Source organism: Miscanthus floridulus, chromosome 4, assembly GCF_019320115.1.
Source record: "Miscanthus floridulus cultivar M001 chromosome 4, ASM1932011v1, whole genome shotgun sequence".
Classification (NCBI taxonomy): Eukaryota; Viridiplantae; Streptophyta; class Magnoliopsida; order Poales; family Poaceae; genus Miscanthus; species Miscanthus floridulus.
Window position 1 is genome coordinate 90212619 of NC_089583.1, and position 24533 is coordinate 90237151.

The window sequence follows — 24533 nt, forward strand, 5'->3', positions numbered from 1 at the left end:
AGCAGCTCCAAGCTTAGCTGGTGCTCTGATTTTAGCTGGCGAGGACCGCCGCTTGTGGTCTATGGCAGGGGCTCGAGGATTATCTTTCCTGACTGTCCTCCTCCCCGGTAGTTAGAGTGTCTAACTCAGTAGTGGTCGTCTTGTGTGTTTATGTCACCGGCGCGAGTGTAATCCTTGAAACTGTTGGGGCGTGTGCGTGTGTGTGTGGTGTGTGTGAGGTGTTGTTTGGGCTCTTGCCCTTTATTCTCTTCTTAATTTAATGAATTCGAGAAAAAAAAAACCGACATTCATTGATACAAGACATCAGTTGTTGTATGAATGTGCTTCTTGCAGATTGAAAACATGGATGCGCTGTTCGAGGCACAGTTTTCACCTTTGGCAGACTCTGGGCGCCTACTAAGCAAGTGCGGAAAATGTGGTCGCTATATGAAGTACATGTCCACTCAGCCAATGAGGTTGTACTGTATAACTTGTGAGGATGTCTATTATCTTCCTCAGAACGGTTCAATTAAGGTAATTACTTTAATATCATATATTGGAAATTTACCTTTATTTTATTTTTTGAATCAGTAGCTTTACTTCCATGTATGGTTCATGAGAATTGAACCAGTAGACCACGTATTGGAATTAAGCAACCCTTAATGTTTTCTGGCCAGAATTTCCTTTCAAGGTGGGAAAGGTTCTTGATCCCATACTTGTGATTTTAGTTTTTTTCATAATTGTCATAACTTACTCCGTATTCCATTTCTTTGCCCTAATTTTGTGTTCATCACTTTGTTTCATGCTAGGTTGTATTCTAATTTCTAAAAGCATGTATCCTGCTATTCTCTGTGCTTTATTTTGACAAGCTCAGTTTATGTCTACTCTGTGATTAATAGTTCTATTTTTTTCCAGCTTTACAAGGAAATCATATGCCCTCTTGATGGTTTTGAGTTGCTTCTGTTCTCGATGGTGGGACCTGATGCAAAATCTTTCCCATTGTGCCCTTTTTGCTATAATTGTCCTCCATTTGAAGGCATCGACAAACTCTTTGGTGCTCTCAAACTTGATGACACCGGCAAGGTTGGGAAAGGGGCCGGCATGCCATGCTTCCTTTGTCCTCACCCGACATGCAAGCAATCTATGATCACTCAGGGAGTTTGTGCTTGTCCTGAGTGTAGTGGTACCCTGATTCTTGATCCAGTTAGTGCACCCAAATGGCGGCTTTACTGCAACATGTGTAATTGCATTGTATTACTCCCACATGCTGCTCACAGGATCACCACTACAGATAAAAAATGCCTAACATGTGAATCTACCATCATTGAAGTTGATTTCAACAAGAAAACCACCCCTCTTCAAGATGGAGCTACATTGCATGAGGGCTGTATCTTGTGTGATGATCTGTTGCATTCACTGATTGAAATGAAGCATGGTAAGTCATTCTTTATGCGGAGAGGTAGAGGGAGAGGCAGAGGGAAAGGCTGGGGCAGAGGAAGCAGCCGTGGCAGAGGAAGACAAGGGAACTCAAGGTATGATGATCCTAAAATGAGCTTCCGGGATTTTTGAAGATTTTTTACTTCCAACATTGGTCACTACTCACTACTTTGTAAGTATGTCAAAAAATGCTACTAATTTGGTACTTATTCTGCAATATTACTGCTTGTTTTTTTCTCTTTTTTTTGAAACCACATCTTTTATCTGCAATAGATTTGTAGTGTAGATTGTTAGATCATTCTATAATCGGTGCCAAGTTATTTCTTTAAACCAAATGGAAACAAACGATGTTGGACTGAAGTTTTCCAGAAATGAGATGCATCTGAAGCATCTGTTGTTTGACTTAAGCTCTGTTCGGCAGGATTTATTGTTGCTGCGGCTGATTTATAGGGCTAATTTGTTGTGAGAGAAAAACACTGTTTCATAGCTGAAAAAGTAGGTCTGATTCTGGCTTATAAGCTCAAGCGAACAGAGCCTAACTCAAAAGCCAACTCACATGTCCATTAGTCCATACAGAAATTTATCGTGCAAAGTGTTTTAATATATAAAAAGGTATAAGCTACTACTATTTTCATTGATGTTAAAGTATATATGAGTTTGGATTATGGAAGAACAAGGCAAGCGACGATGAAGCACTATGGAGCATGTGTTTCTTATTATACACAATATTTGATATGTCCTTTGGATCTTTTATTGTCATTTGAGCCTATTACCTCTTGTATTGAACTATTGATTTCCTTTTATGTCTAGGTAGAACTTTTATATTTTGAAATGAGCATTTCTCCATAGCAGCCTTCAATGGTTATTTGCAGGTCTGCTTTCTTCTTCTTCCTCTTCTTCTTCTTCTAACTGCCGGCAGGACTCTGCCCAGCTTTTTTATCCTTACATTCTATAAGCCATGCTTACGCAGGAAAGCTACCATCGTCTGCAGCTTTATCTTGCGTTCAGTAAACCCCAGAATGAAGTAAATATATTATTAGAAACGTGACTTAAGAGTCAGCTGCTGCCCCATGTCTTTGTGTATTGACACATTCCATGCGTAAGGATTCAGGACACTGAATCTGTAGTTTAAAATGTTGGTAGCACAAGGCTCAACTCAATTGTATACTCAGGAGTAGTGTTTCTGTAATACTTGAAAGCAGGAACCTTGTGCCAATGATTTTCAGAAGATCCCAGGTTGGTGAGAATTGAGAACTTCTAGCTCAATATGACTAAGGCACTTACCAGTCCATAGATCGAAATGCAGCTCAACCAACTCTTCTCTTTCAACATTGGTGGTACCTGATAGCTCCTTCTGAGCTGTTACGATTCTTCTAGATGGATTTTCGATGATAATAGAAGAAAACGATGGTTCTGTCTATGTTACTGCTTTGCTCTTGCTGCAAGCCTGCAAACGTATGGTTTCGTCTCACAAGCCCCTGCGCCCACCAACTTAAGATGACAGCTTAAAAGTTCCCTTCAAGTCCAAGGAAACTGGGCAGATCAGCAGAGTGCAACCAAAACTGACCGTCTGAACGCTGACGAATGAGTGTCGTGTTCAAAGAACCAATCCCTCTGTTAGCCCGTTGCTTTGTAGATAGAGGGAACAGAGCATTTGATTGGAACCCAGACAGGAAACAGGGAAAGGGTGGCCCGTGACTCGTCCGTGTGAAAAGTTACTAGTGTAAGCACAACGACGCAAGCCTTTCGCCATACTGGATATCCTAGGCCTCTTCTGGAACGCCTGATTTTTTTTCCATTCCTATGTTTTTTCTATGAAAAATGAACTAAATTCTGTGAAATTTCTGTAGAATTCCTATGAAATTTCTACGTTCCAAAGGAGCCCTTATTTTGGATTTGACAGTCAAATTAAGTTAAATTTAACTGAGTTTATGGAAAATGGTATTAACATTTAAGACTCCAACTAAGTATATTAAAAAATATATTTTATGACAAATTAAATGATACTTATTTAGTATATGTTTTTATATAAATCTGGTCAACCTCGACTGATCACTATTGTAATATCCTTTTTGAGACGGAAAGAGTATTAATGCCGCGTAGATCATACCGGTAAAATGGGTTTGATTAACATTGTTTAGGGGTTATTCCGACCGAGCTTTTTATGATAGCAAATGTGTTATTAGAAGAAATTGTTGAGTAATCAATCGTTTGATTTGGTTGTTGCAGCAACATTTCAATTGTTGCCATCAGACTATAAAATAAAAAATGGTCATAATCAGAAACGGGTGTCCTGTGCCCCCATGAAAGTGATCCAAAGCTAGAGTGCTAGACGCTAAAACTAATCTAGGCTTAGTTTATTTAGGAGGAAATCAAGTAGCATTAAAATGTAGGCCTGTGTTGCAAAAGAGCTTGTTGCGGCAAATTAAAGGTGCAAACATTCTTTACTTTCCAATTGGTGGTGGCAAATATGCTCGCAACCTTTATGCTTTATCATTGTTCTTCTTAAGGTGATCCTGTAAAAAGGATACGCGATGATGGACTAGACAACACACCCATATGAGTTATCATCAGTTATTCAGTTATGCCATTCTCTTCTGGAAAAATCAACCTACCCTTCGGTGGCAACTGGCAAGGACGTGGTAACAGGACTCCAAGGCACTCCAGGACAAGGTAGCTATATATTTTGTCTGGGAGGTTCAGTCGGGAGCACTAGGCCACTTGTTCGGATGGCTAGGATCAGGGCCTCATGCTCAGGCTATAGCCAGGGCATTCTAGAGACCCTCCGATAGTGATGCGTTTTTTTTTTCTTCCCTTTCAGCTTCACCAACCATCATGGTCCGCAGGGAGCAGATTGCGCAACTAAAAAGTGGCCTCCGGGCTCCGTCATGGGACCTGAACGCCCACCCAAAAGTGCGTGATCGGCGCGGATCCTCCCGGACGCTGACCCGACTGTCGAGAAGCGATGCCCTGTGCCCATTTTCTAGATGCCCCTCCATCTCCAAACGAGCAAGATGAGCTCAGCACTAAACGGGAATACATACACAAAATGCACGATATACAGTACTACATGATCGCTACAGCTCAAACTCCAGCGCGATGTATGCAGAGTTACAGAAAACCGTCCAAAACGGACAACATACAAGCCGGCAGGCCAAAACCCCAGCAAACTCTAAACCTACTATCGTCTGCCCGTAGTCACACGCGCCACTAGCGAAAACAAAACTTTTGTCTCGTGCACATAGCACACTCGGTCACACGGAATGCGGCAGGTGGCCGTTGGATGCGCTGTTGAAGGTCTTGCTCTCGGCCTTGCGCCGCCTGAGGACGACGCCCCACGTGACGGCTTCCAGCGTGGCGGCGGCGATGAGCAGCACGCAGACGGCGGCGATGTAGGCGGTCCGCCACCGCTGCTCCACGCCCAGGATGTTCATGCCCTTGAAGATGTTGACGATGCCCAGCACGATGACGGTGTACCCCACCGAGTGGTGGTACATGTTCCAGTACACGCGGTACTTGTGCTCCTTCTTCGGCCGCAGGAACAGCGCCAGAACCTGTGTTATGCATGTCCACCAAGCCCTCGTCACTCATCAGAATCAGAATCAGAGAGATCGCCAGCTTTTTTCGGTCTAAAGTGGAGAAATTTATTTACTTGAAGGGTGCCGAGAGCGAAGACTGCGATGCCGATGTTGCGGTGATCGGTGTAGGTGACGCCCTTGGACTCCTTGCCGAGTTGGATGCCGGTGGCCCAGCCGGAGACGCCGACGGCGTAGCCGATCAGCTGGCAGGTGACGTGGAGGTAGAACCACGCCGGGTCTGCCGCCTGGAACGTCTTGAGGTACCTGGCGAAGATGGCGCCCATGGGCAGCAGGACGCCCCAGCTCACGGCGTTCAGGACTCCATGGATCTTTACAGTATTCCGCGCCGGCGCCGCGCCCGAAAACAAGAACGAGTTATTACAGCAGAGGAAAAGCAAACAAGTGGTGGTTTGGTTGGCCGCCGGTGACAGCGAGACCGAGCAGAGCACTCACATTGCGCTTCTTGGTGGCACTGTCGGCTCCGGCGGCGGCGGTGGTTGCCCTGAGCAGGTCTAGCTTGGCCTTGGCGGCGAGGTTGTCTGCCCCCATGGCGTGCGGCGCGGGGACGCCGCCGCTGGAGACGGCGGCGCCGACCTGCCACACCTGGTTGAGCACCACGCCCCCGCCGTAGCCGGCGGCACCGAGGCCGAGCTTCCCGAAGACCCGGACGCGGCCGTCGGCGCCGAGCTCGGCGGCGAGGTCCGACGCCGGGAACGCGATGGGGCCGGGCTTCCCGAGCGCGTACCCGGACACGTTGTACGTCCGGACGGCCCACGCCGTGCCAGCGCTCCCGTCGGAGGAGAAGGTCCCCGCGACTAGCGCCTGCGCGCCCGCCATGCCGTCGCCCGACGGGTTGAGCGCCCACGCCACCCACCCGCCCGGCGCGGCGGGCGCCGCGACGAACGCGACGGAGAGGTCCCCCGTCGCGCGGTCGTAGGTCCAGTGCACGGACGCGCCGAGGCGGGGCAGGTCGTTGCACGCCGCGTACGCGCGGTTCGCCGAGAACGACTCCCCCGCGCACCGCCCGCCACCCCCCGCTGCGTGCGCCGGCGGCGGTGCCAGCAGCGTGAGGATACATGCTGCGAGGACGGCGACGGCGACGGCCATGGCCTGGGCTTGTTGGTTCTTCGCGCCGCGGGGCGTACTTGCGTTGGTGGGTGCAGTGAGAGTTGGTGGGCGTGGGGCGCGGACGTGCCTTGTTCGTTCGGGTGTTTTGAGGCAACCGTCGGTTTAATAAGGAACGGACGGACGGAACAGGGTTGGGATCGGCGGGGCGCGGTTGGCCGCGACGGGGACGGGCAAGCGGCCGGTGGGGCAGGTTGATCGGCGCTGGCAGGCAGACGAATACGGGCGTGGCAACATGGACCTCGGTTCCGGGAGTGGGCGGGGTTGGCGGCCGTGAAAAAAGGGTTAGCTCAAGCTGCCTGTCCTTGTTTGTCGATTGGAACTGAGCTCAAGCTAGTACTGGAGTTGGTCCCATGTTGCGATAGTTGAGGCCCATGGGTGGTGATTGGGTGGCGGCTTGGTGTACTGCAACTGCAACTGCACTGCATGCAAACTCATCAGTCGTCGTAAGCTTGCAACAGTGCAGCATGCCCAAATCATCAAGCTATCGGTGATTCAGTGCCGGCCACAATCGGGCTCGTACTCGTCTCATCATCATTCGCAGCGCTTCCGTGCCCCATGCCCAAAACCGAAAGAATGCTCTGCTCGGGTAGCTTTTCCGATCCCAACAGAATGAAGATCGTCATCGATGGAGTTGATGATGACAAGGAAAAGGGTGTTGTTAGCCATGCTGATTGCTCAAGCAGGGTCGGGTGTAGGACAGCCTGCCCGAAAGGACGGGTAGTGGAAGGGCTCGGTGGGCCAACGTGAGACCCAACCACTCGACAGACGACACGCACAGTCGCAACTGCTAACTGGACGTCGCTGGTGCCCACAGCTCGCAACTCACAAGCCTCGCGTGCGAGGGACTATGACGATGGCCATCGGCAAGAACGCACCTGGTTGTCCCAGCACAACTTTGAATCAATGGGGAAACCGCAGAGCCGAGTCTTCGACAAGGATGCTTTTTCTAAAGAGATTGGATATTGCCTCGCATCAGCCACCTTACATTACCCACTGAGAAGATGAATAACCCTCTGACCGACTCCAGCCAGTCAGACAAGGGCTTAAGGGCTACATCCACCATGTGTGCTTAGAGCAGCTCCAGTGTTTCTTGAGAACCGAACCGTGGTCCTAACTGTACGTTCGATCAACGAACCAAGAACAGTGTGTTGTGGGTCCACTAATCGATGCTCACACTAGGGAGGACAAACTGTCCTCAACATCGATTTTGACAAGACCGGCAGTCAGACAAGGTTCGATGGCAGCATTGGAGCTGCGTGAGAGCGAGGCTAATAATACAGTTGACTTGCTGGCTGTAAGATTTTTTTTGTAGTTTTTTCTCAGCCCACTTATATAGTAGTTAGCTCTTTACAGTTAATACATGGCTCACTTGTCTCTCTCACAGACTTTTTTGGTTCGTGTGTCCAAGTCGGCTGTAAGCTTACAGCCCGTTTCTCCTCTCTCTCCTCCCCTCTCTCCTCCACCTCAGCATTTAGTCGGCTTACAGCCTGCTATTATACTTGCTCTTATATGCTACCGAGAAAATGGTCTTTACCCCGAGGATCCCACGGCGGTCAGCTCCGATCAAAGTGACATGCTCTATCTGACCACTCGACAGTTAGGCCACTCGTAGCCCCACATAGGGGTCCAATTAGATGGCTAGTTGGTCAATCAAAGTCGTACACAGCAAAGTAACGACTAGTCTACGCCACGCCATGAGATGTAGTTGTTCTATGCAGAATAGGAGACATAATCAAGCTTTTGTGATATGACTGTAGGGGCACTACTCCACCACCAGCCATAACGTATTCACCTGCAAACGAGAAGTATTTACACCACGATCCGATCTGTGTTATTTTTATATGTGTATTGGTTCTATCTTACTGTTGTTTATATTGATGTTGTTCGGTTTAGCTTGTACGTTAATGTTTTACATGTTAATATATGTGTTCATCATGATTTATGTTCTAAAATTAATCATAAACTTGCCTAATTATTCAACAGTTTTATCCCCTCGAAGTTCATATAGATGTATGGATGGATGGCCCTCCAAGAAAAAAAAAATTATAGATGGATGGCCACTGGGCTCCTACGGACTGGAACTTGCTGCAGGCCCATCTAGCAGAAAGGCGCTCACGCAGGAAGACCAGCTCAGCCCAAACCAGGCCGACTGGTGATTAGAAATTCCGTATTAGGGCATTGAATCTGGGCCTTGAATCTTCTTGTTCAACAATAATAGGACCCCAAAAATCTTGACGGACAATTCAATTGAAGGCCCACAAAACTCATACTTGTTGCGTCATCTCGCTGTCATGTCCTGCGTACTCCATGAACGGTGCCTGCCTGCCGGCGATTTTACCGGGCTGACCGCTCTCGTGGTGGTTGGCGTGGTTTACGGGTCAACTCTATCGACGGCCCAGGATTGAATTGGATTCATGTGTCCTGTTATGCACGAACGTACGGTACAGTATTATTTGGGCGAAGTTATGTTCACTAACGACGACATTTAGGGCCTGGTCAAACACTCGTTTCCAAAATATTTTCTCCTCCTCTCACAAACAAAGACACTCTCATATGTGGGCCCCATTGTGCAAACTTTTTGTTGGAATATAAGTGAATTATCTACCTCTCCCCATCAGCTTAAGCTTTTGGGTTAAGTTGGTTGGTGCATGCAACTTAATATGGTATCGGAGCCAGAGGTTTCGAGTTCGAATTCTGGTTAGCGCAATTAAAATAAAAATAATTGCTGCTCACTCCTATTCCACGTCTCAGGCCTGCCTCCACGTGAGGGAGAGTGTTGAAATATAAGTAAATTGCCTACCTCTCCCCATCATATTAAGCTTTTGGGTTGAGTTGGTTGGTGCATGCTAACTTAATACTTTTGCCAAGCAGAGAGTGAGTGAGCACGCTCGCGGGAGCCAGGAGGTAGTGGCCGGCCGACCGGGGCGTGGCCGCTAGAGCGCGGCCGCCATCGGGGAGCCGTCGTGTAGCCGGATGGAGGCCGCCGAGTGCCAGGGGGCGTGGCCGTCGGGGAGCCCAGGGCGCTGCCGTCCTAGGGGGTGCGGCTACCGGGGAGCCGAGGCACAGCCGTTGGAGCGCAGGCCGCAAGAGGCCGGAGAGGCGGGGATTCTTCGATTCTTGGATGGCGAGAGCTCGGCTCCTCCCTTGTGCTTGACGTGGACGCGGACGTGGTTGGCGCGCGAATGCGGACGCGACCGCCGTCGGGGAAGCTACGGACACGGCCGTCGCAGACCTGCTGCCGAGAAAGTTGTGGCCGTCGAGGCACGGGGGGAGTGCGCGAGTTGCCACGGTCGTCGAGGCACGAGGCGAGCATGGCCGCCGCCGAGCGCAGCTGCGGGCGGTCGCGCGGATGCCGGCGAGGATACCCGGGATGTACGGACGCTGCCGAGAGCATGCGAGAAGAAGACGGATCGAATCCTCTCTCTCTCCATGAAAGTAGACCGGAAAAAAGAAAAGAAAAAGATATATTATTATTTGTTACTTTTATGTCTCATGTGAAGCTATTTTGTTAAACGGAGTTAAAAAATAGCTCAACTTTACCGAGAAAACGGCTTGTGAAGCTTAAAACTAAAAAAATAGTTTTAGCAGTAAAGTTGACCTGTGCTAAATAGTGCCTTAATTCCCGTAAGGTGTGCCGTATAATATTTCCACTAATAATCGTTGCACTCCCCCGGCATAATTGGGCTTCACGTTGTACCATGTGGGTGCAAATCTGTCGAAGCCTAGAATTTCGCGAACGAAGCAATGTGATAGCTGTTTGTTGCATCGATCGACGACGACGGAGAGAGAGAGATTGAGATTCTTGATACTGCATTACAAGTGCTTGGACTTGGAATGCACTGAAATCAGGTCGTTGTGAACGTTAGGGTCACATGCGAGCTACTGCAGTCAACTTCTTTGAAATGGTCGTAGCAAAACCTCCGGATTAAGCATCCACATACATTGCATGCGTTGCACCCTCACATGATCATGCCATCATGGCCATGGCCACCATAATAAGCAGCTCGAGCGGAAAGTTCCCTCCCCTCGCTATATAAACCCTCACACACGCTCCTTCCTCAGCACGTACTCCCATCCATCGTCCGCCCCTCACAGCTCAGGCTTTCATACACACGTCCGAGATGGCCTACGCGACGCAGCATCATCGGCGCGCCATCCTTGTCCTGGCCGTCGCCCTCCTCCTGGCCTCGCCCATGGCAATAACGCGCGCCGCAGCGGCGGCAGCCACCAGCGGGTGCGAGGGCGACAAGCTCCCCGCGGGCAAGAGCCACGCGCACTGCGCCGCGCTCCCGTACCTCGGCGCCAAGCTGCACTGGACCTACGACGCCAAGACGGGGTCGCTGTCCGTGGCGTTCGTGGCGAAGCCGGCGGGCGGCGCCGGCGGCTGGGTGTCGTGGGCGATCAACCCGACGGGTGACGGCATGAAGGGCGCGCAAGCGCTGCTGGCCTTCAAGGGCCCCTCCTCCTACGTCGTCAACACCTACAACATCACGGGGTACGACCCGCTCGGCGCCGCGCCCACGCCCATCGCGTACAAGGCCACGGACCTCGCCGCGGACGAGAGCGGCGGGGAGGTGCGGATCTACGGCAAGCTGCAGCTGGGCCCCGGCCTGGAGAAGGTGAACCACATCTGGCAGGTGGGTTCCAAGGTGACCACCAACGGCGCGCCGGCCGAGCACGCGTTCGACAAGCCCAACCTCCAGGCCAAGGGCAAGCTCGTGCTCTCCGGCGCCGCGCAGCCCTTGGACGCGGCGGCCCCGGCCCCGGCCCCTGCGGGCGCCGGTGCTTCGCCCGCGAAGGGAGGAGGCGGTGAAGCCACTCCGTCTGGTGGGAAGTCGGCGGCTGCGGCGGCCACCGCGTACGTGTCTGCTCCGGCGCTCACGCTGCTGGCATTGGCGGGTTTCTTATTGGCAATGTAACCATATATCATCTTTCATCTCTCGTGGACACGTAGTTATTGGTGACACGTACGCTGACAAGCAGCAAAGATGACACACACACACACACACACACGAGATTGTTGGCATCCTCTTGCTAGGTGATGCTGATGCATCATATGCCTGCAATCCTGTGCTCGTTATTAGCTGTTGCCTGTTGGCGTACGTTCGGTTTCAGTATCTGATTTACCACTGTATTTTGTGTTGTTGTCTCATTCTTGGATATGGCAGAGCTCCTGTCCCGGTTAGTAGGATTTCTTCTTCTTCTTCTCTTCTTCAGTTTGGCCCAAAAGAGAGAGAGAGAAAAGATTATTGCTACATCCAATTCATGATGAGTAGATCACTACAGTGTTCCAATGCTTTGAGAGGTAGCTAGCAGCTTACTGGATGAAAATTTGGTCAACGGCTGACTTTTCATTGATGCTACGCGATCAAGGTAAATCTGAACCGTGTGGGTTGATGTTGATCCGAGACGAAGCATTGATGCTGCAGCCCTGCCGCTTAAAAAAGCATTAGTTTGGCTTTGTGTTGCTGGTTCCGTCCGGCGCGGGAGCTGGTAAACAAGTATGCACCGCACGTGATCGATCGATGCCCCGGTGTCAGATCAGATCCTACGATTGTGGCGTAGTTATTGAGTTCATCGCTCCCTATATAGTCCCTACCATTGAACTGGCCTGGATAAAGGTAAACTAGCTGCACTCATACTAAATTTTGATTCAAAAATCACCTCCTCCCAAGTCGTAGTGGGCTGGAACTTTCAAGATCTGCGCCTGCGCGCGATTCGATTAAAGCTACCTTCTGATGATCCGATTGGCTCATGGCGCTGCCAATGGCGATTGCAACACCCCAGGCCCGGCACATGACCCAGAACCACTCTGTAGAGGGACGGGCCCCACCTACATAGCAACATGTTTATGTTTTTGTTCTCGCTTCGCGTAAAACAGTTAATCAAAGGTTGTTACGTGTCTTTGGCCTAGCTATTTAAGCTAGTATGGACACTTTTGAATACACGGTATGGTACTAAACTCCTGGCACCCAGGAGTTTTGCGCGAAGCGAGGACGAAAGCGCAAGCGGGTTGCTACGTAGGTGGGGCCCATCTCTCAGGACAGTGGGCCTGGGCCGTGTGCCGGGCCTGGGGTGTTACAAATGGTATTCAGAGCCAAGTCTCGTGGTTTCACGCTTCGTATGGTCTGAAAGCCTGGACAGGTTGTGCATGGCTCTAGAGAGGGCTGGGGAACTGGAAATACGAACGTGGCCAAGAGAGTCGATCCTAAGCATTTGTCTCGTGTGGGTAAGCTGGTCAACGAGAACATCGAATCCATTTAGGTGAGTGGATGTGAGACCCAGCCCATGGGCTGAATTACGGTTGGGCTGGGCTACTGTAGCCAGGAGTTTAGTACATACCGTGAATTCAAGGGTGGCTAGACCAACTTAAATAGTCAGACCAAGGACGCGTAACAACCTTCGGTTAACCGTTTTACGCGAAGCGAGGACGAAAACGTAAGTGTGTTGCTACGTAGGTGGGGCCCACCCTCGACATAGTGAGCCGCGGTTTCACGCTTCGTATGATCTGGAAGCATGGACAGGTTGTGCATGGCTCCATAGAGTACATGGCGCCTGGATCGGGGAATTGGAAATACGAACGTGGCCAAAAGAGTCGATCCTGAGCGTTTGACCCGTATGGATAAGCTGATCGACGAGGACGCCGAATCCATTTAGGGTGGATGGACGTGAGACCCAGACCACGAACCAAATTACGGTTGGACTGGGCTGGTGTTACAGCGATGCACCTGCAACACCGGCAAGCCGCCGCCGCTTCCGTCTGCAGCCGACAATCGAGCGGACAGAGAATCGGTCAGATGTGCCGAGCCCAAATGACGAACGCGCAGTCCGACACGGTCAACTACAATACCGGGTTCGCGTCCGACCCGTTTGGTCCATGTATAAAAGAAACTAGCAGGAACCCCGCGTAGTTGCACAGGCTAGCAATCTGCAGCATATAATTTTGCTCATAAAAACCGTTGAATAGATTTGACACATTAGTATTCTTAGATACTGGCGCCTCTGAGATTTAATCACGTTTCACAATGTCCTCGTCATAAAATACAATGTGGTTATTTGAAACTAAGAATATGTAAATTCTTGCTCATGCTTAGTCAATCTGGGATATATTGTACGTGAAACATCCGGCAAACTGGAGGCCTGTAGGATAAAAGGAAAAACCATTGAAGCAAATGTCAATTAGCAAACAATGAGCACATAAAAAATGAAACGGCAAGAGGGATGAAAAAGCTGTGCAACATGTAGATTAGTGGTCTGGCATTGTCGGTGTTTACGGACCACCGATGAGTAAATTTGTATTTACGCGTCTGGTTCGGATGATGTGCTAAGAGGACACAAGGGTTTAAACTGGTTCGAGCAGAACGTCCCTACGTCTAGTTCGCTGGTGCTCGTGTTACCGGCACTTGGTTTGCAATAAAGGTTACAAACAGACGAGAGAGGAAGAGGATCCCAAGTCTCTGGTGGAAGGAGTGAACGGGTGCTAAGAGCTCGCTTGCCGCTCAGCCATGTGCTCGTGTCGTGCTCTTGTGTCAAGATCCCCCTTTCATGGGGGCGCACTGCTTCCCCTTTTATAGGCGAAGGAAAAACGCGAGTTACAGAGGAGAAAAGAAGAAGAACGAGAGATAAAAGAAGGGTTCCGAGGTTGCCGGGTCCTTCTCCTTCATGCCGGTTCCACCGATCTTGTAGATGTCAACAGGGACGGCTCCATGTCGCGGCCCTATTCGTCACTAGCGCCATGCGCAGGCGTCATCTGCCGATCATAGCATTCCACTCCGTCCCAACGAACGTCGTGGTGAACTGACGTGTCTGTCAGCGTCCGTATAAGGATTAGGTAGAACAGCACCGGCACGCACGGCCGGCACTGTTCTTGATGTGAATCCCCAGGTATGGTCCATCATGGCCACGGGTTACATCGAGACGTGCCAGCCTCTTTCCTGGCGTCAGAGTTTTAACCCAAGGCTATACGCTTGGACCTGGAGTGGTTGACGGCGGTATGGGTCCCCGTTGAACGAGACAGAACCCACGTCCTTATGGTCGGACGAGACAGAGCCTGCGACCTTGGGCGAGAGGGAACCCGTGTCCTTGAAGTCGGACGAGACAGAGCCCGCGGCCTCAAGATCGAGCGAGACGGAGCCCGCGGCCTCGAGGTCGGGCGAGATAGAGCCCACAGCCTCGAGGTTGAGCGAGACGGAGCCCGCGACCTTGGGGTCGGGCGAGACCTTTTAATACGTCTCGAGCCATCCGGGGAAGTCAGCGTGGGCGCTAACTTCCTTACTTTAGATATCCCTAATATCGATACCCGACATGCATCGACATCCCTAATATCGATACCCGACATGCATCGACAGACAATATACTTGCAAATTAAAAGAGATGACATGTATCTAACTATTTTAGTTGAATTGTATTGAGCATGGGCCAAACAACTTAAATGACAAATAGATGAATGCTGGACTGTAAATTTGACGATGGGGTGTCACAGTACAGTTCATAAAGATTATACTTACCAAAATTATGAAGAGAATGATGATGGATCAAGCAATTATTCGGGAAAGGAATGGATGAACCAATTATTCGGGAAATGAAATTATGTCGCTAATAATATTGGGAAGAACTAATCAGGTAAGAAATAGGGAGAGAAGCTGAACCTGCTAGAACAACTGGAAACTGACAGTAACATCTACATACCTAAAGGTAAGGCCATGAACCTGTATTCAGGCGAAAGAAAGTAATACTTAGAGCAATTGGGTTGATAATTAACAAAATCAAATGCATTGCAGAGCTTTCACTACAACTCATATGGGAGCCTCGGGTATTGGGTCTCCTGCCCTTTTATTGCAGAGCTTTCAGTACAACTCGATTTTTATTCGCAACCACTCCTTTCAGTAAACCACCCTTAGTTGAAGCAATACATTTGGGACAGCAACAGTAGTGCTTTGACTACTGCAAGCACAACATTGAATTGAAATGCGAAATTAGAAAGTTAGAAAACAAACATTCAGATATTGGATAGATGGAAAGGAGGCAAACGTAATGAAACAAAGAAAAACAGAAAGTGGCATTTTATTTGGAAGGAAGGAATTTGTTTGGAGACCATATATATACATTACTATTCTGGCATCAAAGGATGGACATCCCTGCAAGATAGGTGGCCTTTTTGGATGGTACAACCTGTAGATGAACCAAGAATGCCAAATCAAACCGATAAATCATAGCAGAACCCTTAATCCTTGTAAGACAGGCCAATACATATGAGGTCTTCAGGTAAATAGCATACATTAGTATGAGGCCATATTAATCAGAGAACACACTAAAGAGGTTGCAGTGCAGCTCGATTTTATATGTAACCACTCCTTTCAGGAAGCCGCCAGTAGCATTTGAACTTTTGAAGTCCTTGGTGTGCTTTTAGAAAATTCGACGAATACCTGCACATACAAAACAACTGTGAGGACAACATTTTGGCAGTGTTCAAAGTTCTCATTATCACGAAGCTGTTTGAGGAATATGTACTTACATAAGAACCTTCATTGAGGTATATGTACCATAGTCTGAATCACTTTTGCTATGCTGAAAATCAAGAAAAAATGTTAGCAACATGTAATGAAGATTGTTGCTTTCTATGAGTACAACAAACAGGGAGGCGCGCTTTACCGAGCCCACCGTGGCTGCACGCTTCTATATCTGTTTTGTGCTTTGAGGTGCTATTATAAGTCTTTACGGCAAGGCACACAACGACAAGACAATATTTATTAATTTTTACAACATAGTGAAGCATTGCTTTATGGCAACTCAAATGTACATTAGTTACACGTGTACCAATATCGCTACACAAATTGCATGCCTTTAGGAGAGGAGAAAACATTTCGCAAATATTATGCCATGAGAGGTTATATGTCAATGGCAAGTATGGTCTTTTCATTGTCACAGAGATAAATTTTAAAATAGGCACAGGAAAGTACAAATGCGCGACATGTTATGAACTCCTAGACTTTAGGAAAACAATCGCAGCTGAACCCTTGTGTTGAAATCAGTGCAGCAAGAATGAAACCACTACTACTGCATCACTTTTGTGCTCCCAGAAAGAATAGGCTTTTAAAACAATTAAATATTGTTGGTCAATCAAAGTTTGGATGTGGAGCCAAGGTCATTAGAAATAATTTCAACGTCAGTGGGACTGACACTGACAGTAGAGATGATGTCGACATGAGTAGAACTGATCGAATGCTGCACGAAACTTTGAAGAAAGAACAATAAATCAATTTTATCAGCTAATGGAGGAGGTGAACTATCTGCTTACTGTGTATATTTGTAATGGGAGTTTATGTTGCCCAGGCAAAAAAAAAATACTTATAAGAACTATAGAGCAATAGGATTGATATTGGAAACAAAACGAAAAATAACCTGACAGCAAGTAACACTAACACACTATTTCTATCTTTTGTCAGATAGCAGCCCATGAACATAAAGGAAGGTGCAGCAAGGTTCGGTGAAGAGGACCATGCCAATACAATTTGAGCAAGTACATGGATTGTTTTCACTGGATCACAATCAGGAAGAAGGGTTTCTGCGGTCCGGGAAAATACCTGGAACTACTACTCAATGGGCTAAATTGGTCTGATTCCTAAAAAAATGGGCTAAATTGGTGGCCGTGGCACCCAGATGGTCCGCTCGCTATGAGGTCCCTGCAAGAGGAAAACCTGCAGACTGCAATAGTATTACGCCACACGGAGAGGAGACGTGAGCAGGATTGTGGCACGGAAGAGGAGTAGGCCGAGGCGAACTCACCGAGATGTCCGCTGACAGCGAGCTCGAGACCACCTAGGGTAGAGCCGCCGGTCGAGACTCCGGCATCGCCGCTGGGGAGGCCGCCGATGCCCAGGTTGCGCTGGTAGGGTTTGCCGCGGTGGGGCTCTGCACCGATAGGGTTTGGCTGCGCCGGGGAGGATGAAGCGGCTGCATGGCGAGGTCGTGGTGAGCAGCGGCCGCGTCGCAACCTCTGGGGGGGCACGGACGGCACTCGGCAGCGCAGGCTGACCGGGCAGGGCGCCGGAGGCAGGGGCGGCGCTGGGTGAGGGGGGAGCTGCTGGGTCTGACGCAGCGGGAGGAGAATCGTCGCGAGTGGGAGAGGGAGGACGTTTTTTTTCCCCCTTTTTACCTCCATTATAAAAGTTCGAAATGACGTGCCATTAAAATTTTAAAAAGTTCCTCAGTACCCTCGTTCAAAGTTTTTTTATCTACATGCCACTTTCATTAGTTTTTCTTATAACAGCACGCGGAAAAGACGATTTTGCCCTTAGTTATAGAATGTATCAAAATTTTTATTCTTTCCTCAGGTGCCACTGTAACATCATGTGATTCAAAAAATTTCACTTTTTTCTCTATACCATTATGAAAAAAATCATGGTAATAGCTTGTACGTGTGCATGTGAAAAACTTTAATAATTATAATAAATTCGAAATGCATCGATGCATTTCGAATTTATTATAATTATTAATGTTTTTCACATGCACACGTACAAGCTGTTACCATGATTTTTTTCATAATGGTACAGAGAAAAAAGTGAAGTTTTTTGAATCACAGGAAGTTACAGATGCATTTCGAATTTATTATAATTATTAAAGTTTTTCACATGCACACGTACAAGCTGTTACCATGATTTTTTTCATAATGGTATAGAGAAAAAAGTGAAGTTTTTTGAATCACAGGATGTTACAGTGGCACCTGAGGAAAGAATGAAAATTTTGATGCATTCTATAATTGAGGGTAAAATCGTCTTTTCCGCTTGCTGTTACAAGGAAAACTAACGAAAGTGGCACCTAGGTAAAAGAAACTTCGGGCGAGGGTACTGAGGAACTTTTTAAAATTTCAATGGCACGTAGATCATTTCGAACTTTTATAATGGCGTACAGGTAATTGTCTCTTTTTTTTCCCTCTCTCTGGAAGGTTCGGGGGAGGCCGTCGATGCCGAATCGGACGGGCAAAAAAAGCCGGTGACGTGGCTTCGCGAGGGATCAGTTAGGTGAGTATAGGAACAAGGGTAATGTATAGATATATCAAATTTACCTCTCTTAACTATTGCAGTCGTCCGATTTTGTTTTCTAAACCATAAAATAGTTTTTTACAACCCTCAAATTTTAAAACTATTTTGTTTTGTAGTTTATTGATGTGACACAAAGTCAGAGGAATAAATCGGACCAAATTGAAAATTAAGGAAGGTAAATTGGATTATAAATATTTCTTTTTAAAAAAATGTCTAAAAGTTCATAAAAAAGTTTCTCAAAATTTATCCAACACTTTTACATGAAAAATAATGCAATTATAAATTCTAAAAATGGCTTAATCTTAGAAAATATTTTACCTCGAAAAATATGAAACTAGTTTTAGTTTATTTTCTAAAATCATGCTCTAGGCTCTCCTTATCTGTTACATTCAGACTCCAATTGGGCGCCGGTACTCTACTCTCGACAATTTTTTGAGGCAAAGTAGCGTTTTTTTAGGGGAAAGTAGCGTGGTTGCATGTACCCTGCTGCACTATACCTGGTTCGCGTCCGACCTGTTCGGCCCAAGTTGAAATACAGAAGTAAAAATTTCGCATTACCGCCTTCAACTTTTACGAAAGTCTATTTTTTCTCTCTGAACTCTAAAATCGGGTAAACCACCTCCATAAACTTTTAAAACAATTCGTTTTACATCCCTGAAACATTATAAGCGGTTTTCAAAGATGGTTTTGTCTTTTTCTTTTTTCATTTATTTCGACTGAAATTTTGAAAAAATCATAGTAAATCACAGAAAAATTATTAAAATAAAAAATCTAATTTTGTTGGACTTCACGTGAGTAGATCTACATAGTGAATATATAATATGGGATGCTTTAGTATAAATTTTGGGTTGTAGCTTCAAATTTGTGCTTTTTTATAATTAATTCATAGTTACAGTTCTTATGGTTTAATTATGGTGAAATTTTTATGGTGGGCTAATTATTGTATTCTTGATCTGTGGTAAAAATTTCATACCCATTGAATCATGTATAAGTAAGTTATAGATTTATAAATATTTTTTAATAAGCATACATCTAAATAAATCTATAACTAAATTATATATGATCCAAAGAGTATGAAATGTTTACTATAGTTCAAACATACAATAATTAGTACATCATAAAAATTTCATCACAATTGAACCATCGAAACTGCAGCTATGAATTAATTATAGAAAAGTATAGATCTAAAGCTATATAAAAAATTGTACTAATGGATATAATATTATATGTTCATCTACTCACGTGAAGTTTAACAAAATTTGATTTTTTCATTTTATGATTTTTTTGTGATTTACTATGATTTTTTAAAGTTTAGGCCGAAATCAATAAAAAAGAAAAGAACAAAACTAACTTTGAAAATCGCTTATTACTAGTCAGGGAGGTAAAATAAATGGTTTTAAAAGTTCAGGAAGGTGGTTTACCCAGTTTTCGAGTTTATGGAGGAAAAACAGACTTTCATAAAAATTAAGAGGTGATGTGGACTTTTTCCAATACTAGATGAGTGCTCGTGCGTTGCAACGGGTGCAACATAAATTGAATGAGGTGTTTGTTAGCCAAGTCAAAATCAAGAATATATCAATTTAATTTTTCATGTATATTATACCATGATAATGTCTAAAAACACATTCATTATCGTAATGGATCTGAAATAAAAGTTAGGCTTGGAGCTTGTTGTCTAAAAGTTATGATAAACATTAGTTGCCTCAAAGGCTAAAAATTATATTACCAGGCATCAAATTGAATTTATCCATACTCTGCCTTGCCAAAATATGTATACTCGGACTTATAATATCCTAGCCCACATGAGGCATGACAATAATTCATTTTTGGGGAAAAAGTATTTGTTGTCAACACGCAACGTGAAGGACGACGGACGAGATTTGGATCACGATCATGATCATTGCGTGGTGATATTCCAATAAATTTTTTTCTCTTCCCATAATTCTCTTTCTGTTTTATTCTATTTTATTTACTTGTATTCCATTGTATTCATGCGGTGATTATTTGCCTACCGGTGATTCCGTGAGTTTTATTCCATTTTATTTATTTGCCTTCCAATGTCTCTATGCGGTGATTATTTACCTGCCGGATATGGATCGCATGAGATACGGTGATTATTTGCCTATCGGATATAGATCGCATGAGTGTCTTGGTCCTGCCGGGTAGATGTTGACAATCCGTATGTTTTAGTTGTATATAAGAGACAGAGATAGAGAAAAAAATATCTACTGGACCAGACAGATACGCTGCGGCCCACCCAAGGGTCACTCGCGTGGCGCGGCAACACCTCGAAGGGCTAGCGGCCCACAAGGCCCGAGCCCACCAACCCTAGGGTTCTCTCGGTGCCATAAGAGCCTCCCTTCTCTCGCACCCCGCCGCCGCCGCCGCTGCTTAGCGCCTCTCCCGCCCGCACGGCCGCATTGCTGCAAGGGTCGCAAAGGTACCGCCACCAGCTACGCCGCGGCGCGACGTTCTCGAATTTCTTGCTCTCGAACTACCGAATTTGTGGCTTGGTGCGTCCATCTGGTGTTTAATTGCTTGCGTGACCTTTGCTGTTTCAGATGGCGGTGCCGCTGCTGACGCAGAAGATCGTGAAGAAGCGGGTCAAGCAGTTCAAGAGGCCCCATATCGACCGCTACAAGTGCCTCAAGGTAGGAAAAGCACCTTCCGTCGCCTTGAACCTTTTTGCTCGAAGCCCTTGTTCTGCGTGCTTGCTATTCGTTGATCCATTGGTCGACTGCTACATAACTTTTACTTTAGGTTCACGGGAAGAATGTCACATGTGCACTAAATTGAATGCCCTGGCCCGATTTTAGTTTGTGCTGGCAGCACGTTGGCATGTGTTCGATTTAGATAGAATCTTGCCCCAGTGGCCTGAAATGTAAGCTTAGTTTGTCGAGTACTGGATTAGCTTAAAAACTTTCCTCATTTTAGGATGCCTGCTTAGCAATTGTTAATTAAAAGAGACCAAGTCCCTTCTGTTTGTGGAAGTTGTTAGTTTACACTGATGTAGTGCCACTAATTCTGTAGCTGGGGATAACTTAAACAATACTGTACACGTGTAGCAAATACCTATGACTTCTGACCATGTTTGCTACTGGGTGAATTCTAAATGTGCCATACACAATACAGGCGGAGCTATATTGCTCGTTGTGGGTGCGGCCACACCCAAGCAAAATTAAAAAGACAGTGGAAAGAGCTAAATTTTCACCATATTCCACATGTCATAGATCTTTGCACCCACAAGATAAGACGCAACCCCTTCGGATTTGCTCTAGCTCTGCCTCTGACAATACTGTACCAGTTTAGCAAATGGCCATTACTTCTGGCCATGTTGGTAACTGGGTGAAATTAAAATGTGCCATACCATACCTAAGCCTGCCAAGAGTTTTCTTTTGCCTTTTATTTTCTGGGGAGGGCTATGAATTGAGTCTCGGATATGACTTCTAGCACCAGGCATAAATAGATATCCTATAAAAAGATGGGCACAGCTTTCTAATTCATCGGTACTGTATATTTGAGTCATCTGCATAAACATTTCTGTTGGTTGAAGCTAATTTTGCCGATAATTTTTTTTCTGTAGCCAAGCTGGCGGAGGCCCAAGGGTATCGACTCCCGCATCAGGCGGAAGTTCAAGGGATGCACCTTGATGCCCAACATTGGATATGGCTCTGACAAGAAGACCAGGCACTACCTTCCCAACAAGTTCAGGAAGTTCGTTGTTCACAATGTCTCTGAGCTGGAGGTGCTGATGATGCACAACAGGTGATTTTTTCTGTTTCACCTTTTGATTTTGCCACACATGCAATGAATTTATTACATAGTCATACCAGAAAGCTTGTATACAATGTAGCTTACTCCGTCCGGTTTCCTAAAGGATGTCGTTTTGGACAGTGACACGGTCTCCAAAAAATAACTTTGACCATTAGTTTTTGCTGTAAAATATTTATAAAATATAGTCAATATATACTTTTATGAAACTACATTTCAAGATGAATCTACTTACATAACTTTCATATTTTCTAACTCAACCCAAAAGAATTTATTTGTAGTTAAAGAAAATGTTTGACTTAAGACAACCTCAAAACGGCATCCTTTAGGAAACCGGAGGGAGTACACCTGAACCGAACAAGACAACTCCTAGACAGTAGGACAAGGAGTTTAGCAGAAATTGAGATTGCCATTTCAGTTAGCCTAAAATATGCCTCAAGACTCTGCGACCGTTACTTCTTAAATGTGCTTTTAACATGCTTATGTATTTCGATCTTCCATAAGCCCTCTTTTCTTACATCCTATTTTCTGCAAAGCAGGACTTACTGCGCTGAGATTGCCCACAACGTGTCCACCCGCAAGCGCAAGGAGATTGTTGAGCGTGCTGCACAACTGGATATCGTGGTCACCAACAAGCTTGCCAGGCTCCGCAGCCAGGAGGACGAGTGAAATGTTCAGTAGTTTTGCCTGTTCGCTTGACTTATAAGCCGTACTTTTTCAGTCAACAAATAGTATTTTTCTCTCACAACAAATCAGTCAACAGTACTTTCAACCATGGCTTATCAGCCAAGCGAACAGGGCAATGTGATTTGCTGGTGTTCAAGATGTTACTGGAGATACTACTTCTCTACCGTTTTTATGCTTATGTTAGACTTTTCCTATGGACAATTCTGCTATCAGTGAAGTGTGATGGCGAGTACCATCTAGTTTTGACCGGACATCATATTGTGTGCAGTCTTAAGTAATGGAGTCTGTTCGCTTGTTGGTTTCAGCCAGCCCAAACCAGTCAGCTAACAGTGTTTTTCTCTCACAGCAAACCAGCACCAGCCAGCTCAGAAACCAACCAGCGAACAGGTCGATGGTAATGAATCCGCGACTCTGAAGCTACATGCATTTTCTGAGGTTCAGAGCTGTTGCCCTATTCGAATGAAGACAGCCTTTTTTCCCATTTCGACGAACCTAACGACGCAGCATATCTAAGGCCCAGAGTAGTGATGGCGAGGCTCGTTTCCATGTACACATAACACGGGCCGTGCGACGCGCGGGCCGCGGGGTTCGCCTTTGCATTACGCCACGGTGTGTCAGCCGCTGTATCGTAGGCGGTGAGCTCGTCGGCCGACGACGAGCAATCGAGCATTGAAGTAGGCTGGCGACATTAGTGGCCAGTGGACACGGAGAGTGCCCCATCCGACGACAGCCACAGGGCCGGCGCGGGACCACAGGGCCGGCGCCGTACCCGGACCGATCGCCGCGGTCAATCCCTCCCCCTTTCCTGAATCACCTCCGTTGCGGGCGCGCCGAGGAGCCTTCAGCCTGAGAGCCTCAGCGGAGGAGTTACTGTCACGGAGACCCCGCGATCGGCTGGACGGAGACGGCCAACCAATCCGGACAAGCCCGTCTCCAGCAATCATTCGATTCGACATCATTGCACGTTATCCTCTCGCATTCTCGCTCTCGCTGTCGCTCTCGCTCTCGCTCTCGGCGGTGGAGCGCGAGCGCTAGCTAGCTGCTGTCTTCTCCGCGCGCAGTGCGCGCGCGCACACACAATCGGTCGGATCAGAGCAGAAGCACGTATGCGTTCGTCTCCTACTGCTGCTGGGTGCTGCTGGCCGGCCCGGCGGCTGCCCTCTCGTTCATTCAATTCATTCATTCTGATCCGCCGGGCAGGAGCAGGACCATACTTACGATGCAACAAAACTACACTGTGATCTCCATCACGCATTCATTCGTGTCTGTCCCGGGCCGGGGGCCATCATGAGCGGAGCGGAGCCGGTGATCGATCGGATCGGGAGGAGGGCCACCCGCTGGTCCGGTTCGTGCATGGCCGCAGATCGCGCACTGCACAGGCGTGCAGTAATCCTGATCCATTGCTGATCATCTCAGGCAACCCGGCCCTGCGTGCTACAGTCCGATCCCCTCCCTACGGCGTAGGGATACGTACGACGACGGGATCGATCATGCGCCGTTGCCGTCCGGACCCGATCGTCCTCGTCGCTGTCGCTCCAACTCATCCGCAGCTGGGCAAAGAGAGGGATAAACAAACGACACCGACGCTGACGCGCTGCAGCACCCGCCGGTGCGACGAACGAGAGGGCGACGGCGGCCGGGGTGCATGGAAACCCGACCGGCTCGGATCGCACGACTCGCACCCGCACCGTTTGCCCGCCCGTCCGCCGCCGTGACCTGTGGACGCACCTTGCCCTCGCGGTCGTACGTCTCGGAGCAGAGCAGAGCAAGGCGCCAAAGCCTTGGGCATCATGACTCATGACCGGATCGGCGGGTTTGTCAGCCGACGGCGACGCCCACGGCGGCCTGCCTTTCACCCCCCACCACCCACCGCCGATCGAGGCTGCGATCGTGGGCGAGGAGGGCTGAGCAC

General features: G+C 47.5%; 4 protein-coding genes and 1 long non-coding RNA gene across 7 annotated transcripts; 3 read left to right on the forward strand and 2 right to left on the reverse strand.

Annotated features, from left to right (window-relative positions):
- Positions 1-276: 276 nt before the first annotated feature.
- Positions 277-1755, forward strand: LOC136552066 (DNA topoisomerase 3-beta-like). Its single transcript, XM_066543614.1, has 2 exons — positions 277-513; positions 895-1755. Exons 1-2 carry the CDS (start codon positions 319-321, stop codon positions 1546-1548), a joined length of 849 nt encoding a protein of 282 aa, XP_066399711.1. The 5' UTR covers positions 277-318; the 3' UTR covers positions 1549-1755.
- A 2681-nt stretch (positions 1756-4436) lies between these two features.
- On the reverse strand, positions 4437-6208 carry LOC136552067 (cytochrome b561 and DOMON domain-containing protein At3g25290-like). The gene is made up of 3 exons (XM_066543615.1): positions 5448-6208; positions 5069-5323; positions 4437-4970 (listed from the first exon to the last, which is right to left on the reverse strand). The coding sequence occupies exons 1-3, from the start codon at positions 6099-6101 to the stop codon at positions 4671-4673; spliced, it is 1209 nt and encodes a 402-aa protein (XP_066399712.1). The 5' UTR covers positions 6102-6208; the 3' UTR covers positions 4437-4670.
- Positions 6209-10210: 4002 nt separating this feature from the next.
- On the forward strand, positions 10211-11343 carry LOC136552068 (auxin-induced in root cultures protein 12-like). The gene has a single exon (XM_066543616.1). It carries the CDS (start codon positions 10244-10246, stop codon positions 11039-11041), a length of 798 nt encoding a protein of 265 aa, XP_066399713.1. The 5' UTR covers positions 10211-10243; the 3' UTR covers positions 11042-11343.
- Positions 11344-14509: 3166 nt separating this feature from the next.
- LOC136552069 (uncharacterized) lies at positions 14510-17245 on the reverse strand. 3 transcript variants are annotated; one of them, XR_010782741.1, is made up of 5 exons: positions 16908-17245; positions 15637-16819; positions 15400-15547; positions 15228-15293; positions 14511-15065 (listed from the first exon to the last, which is right to left on the reverse strand). It is a non-coding gene; the product is annotated as an uncharacterized lncRNA (long non-coding RNA). The 3 variants fall into 3 exon arrangements; XR_010782740.1 differs by having other exon boundaries at positions 14510-15293; positions 15637-16826; XR_010782739.1 differs by having other exon boundaries at positions 14511-15293.
- A 3208-nt stretch (positions 17246-20453) lies between these two features.
- On the forward strand, positions 20454-22872 carry LOC136552070 (large ribosomal subunit protein eL32z-like). Its single transcript, XM_066543617.1, has 4 exons — positions 20454-20603; positions 20725-20814; positions 21747-21928; positions 22474-22872. The coding sequence occupies exons 2-4, from the start codon at positions 20725-20727 to the stop codon at positions 22601-22603; spliced, it is 402 nt and encodes a 133-aa protein (XP_066399714.1). The 5' UTR covers positions 20454-20603; the 3' UTR covers positions 22604-22872.
- The last annotated feature ends 1661 nt before the right edge of the window (positions 22873-24533 follow it).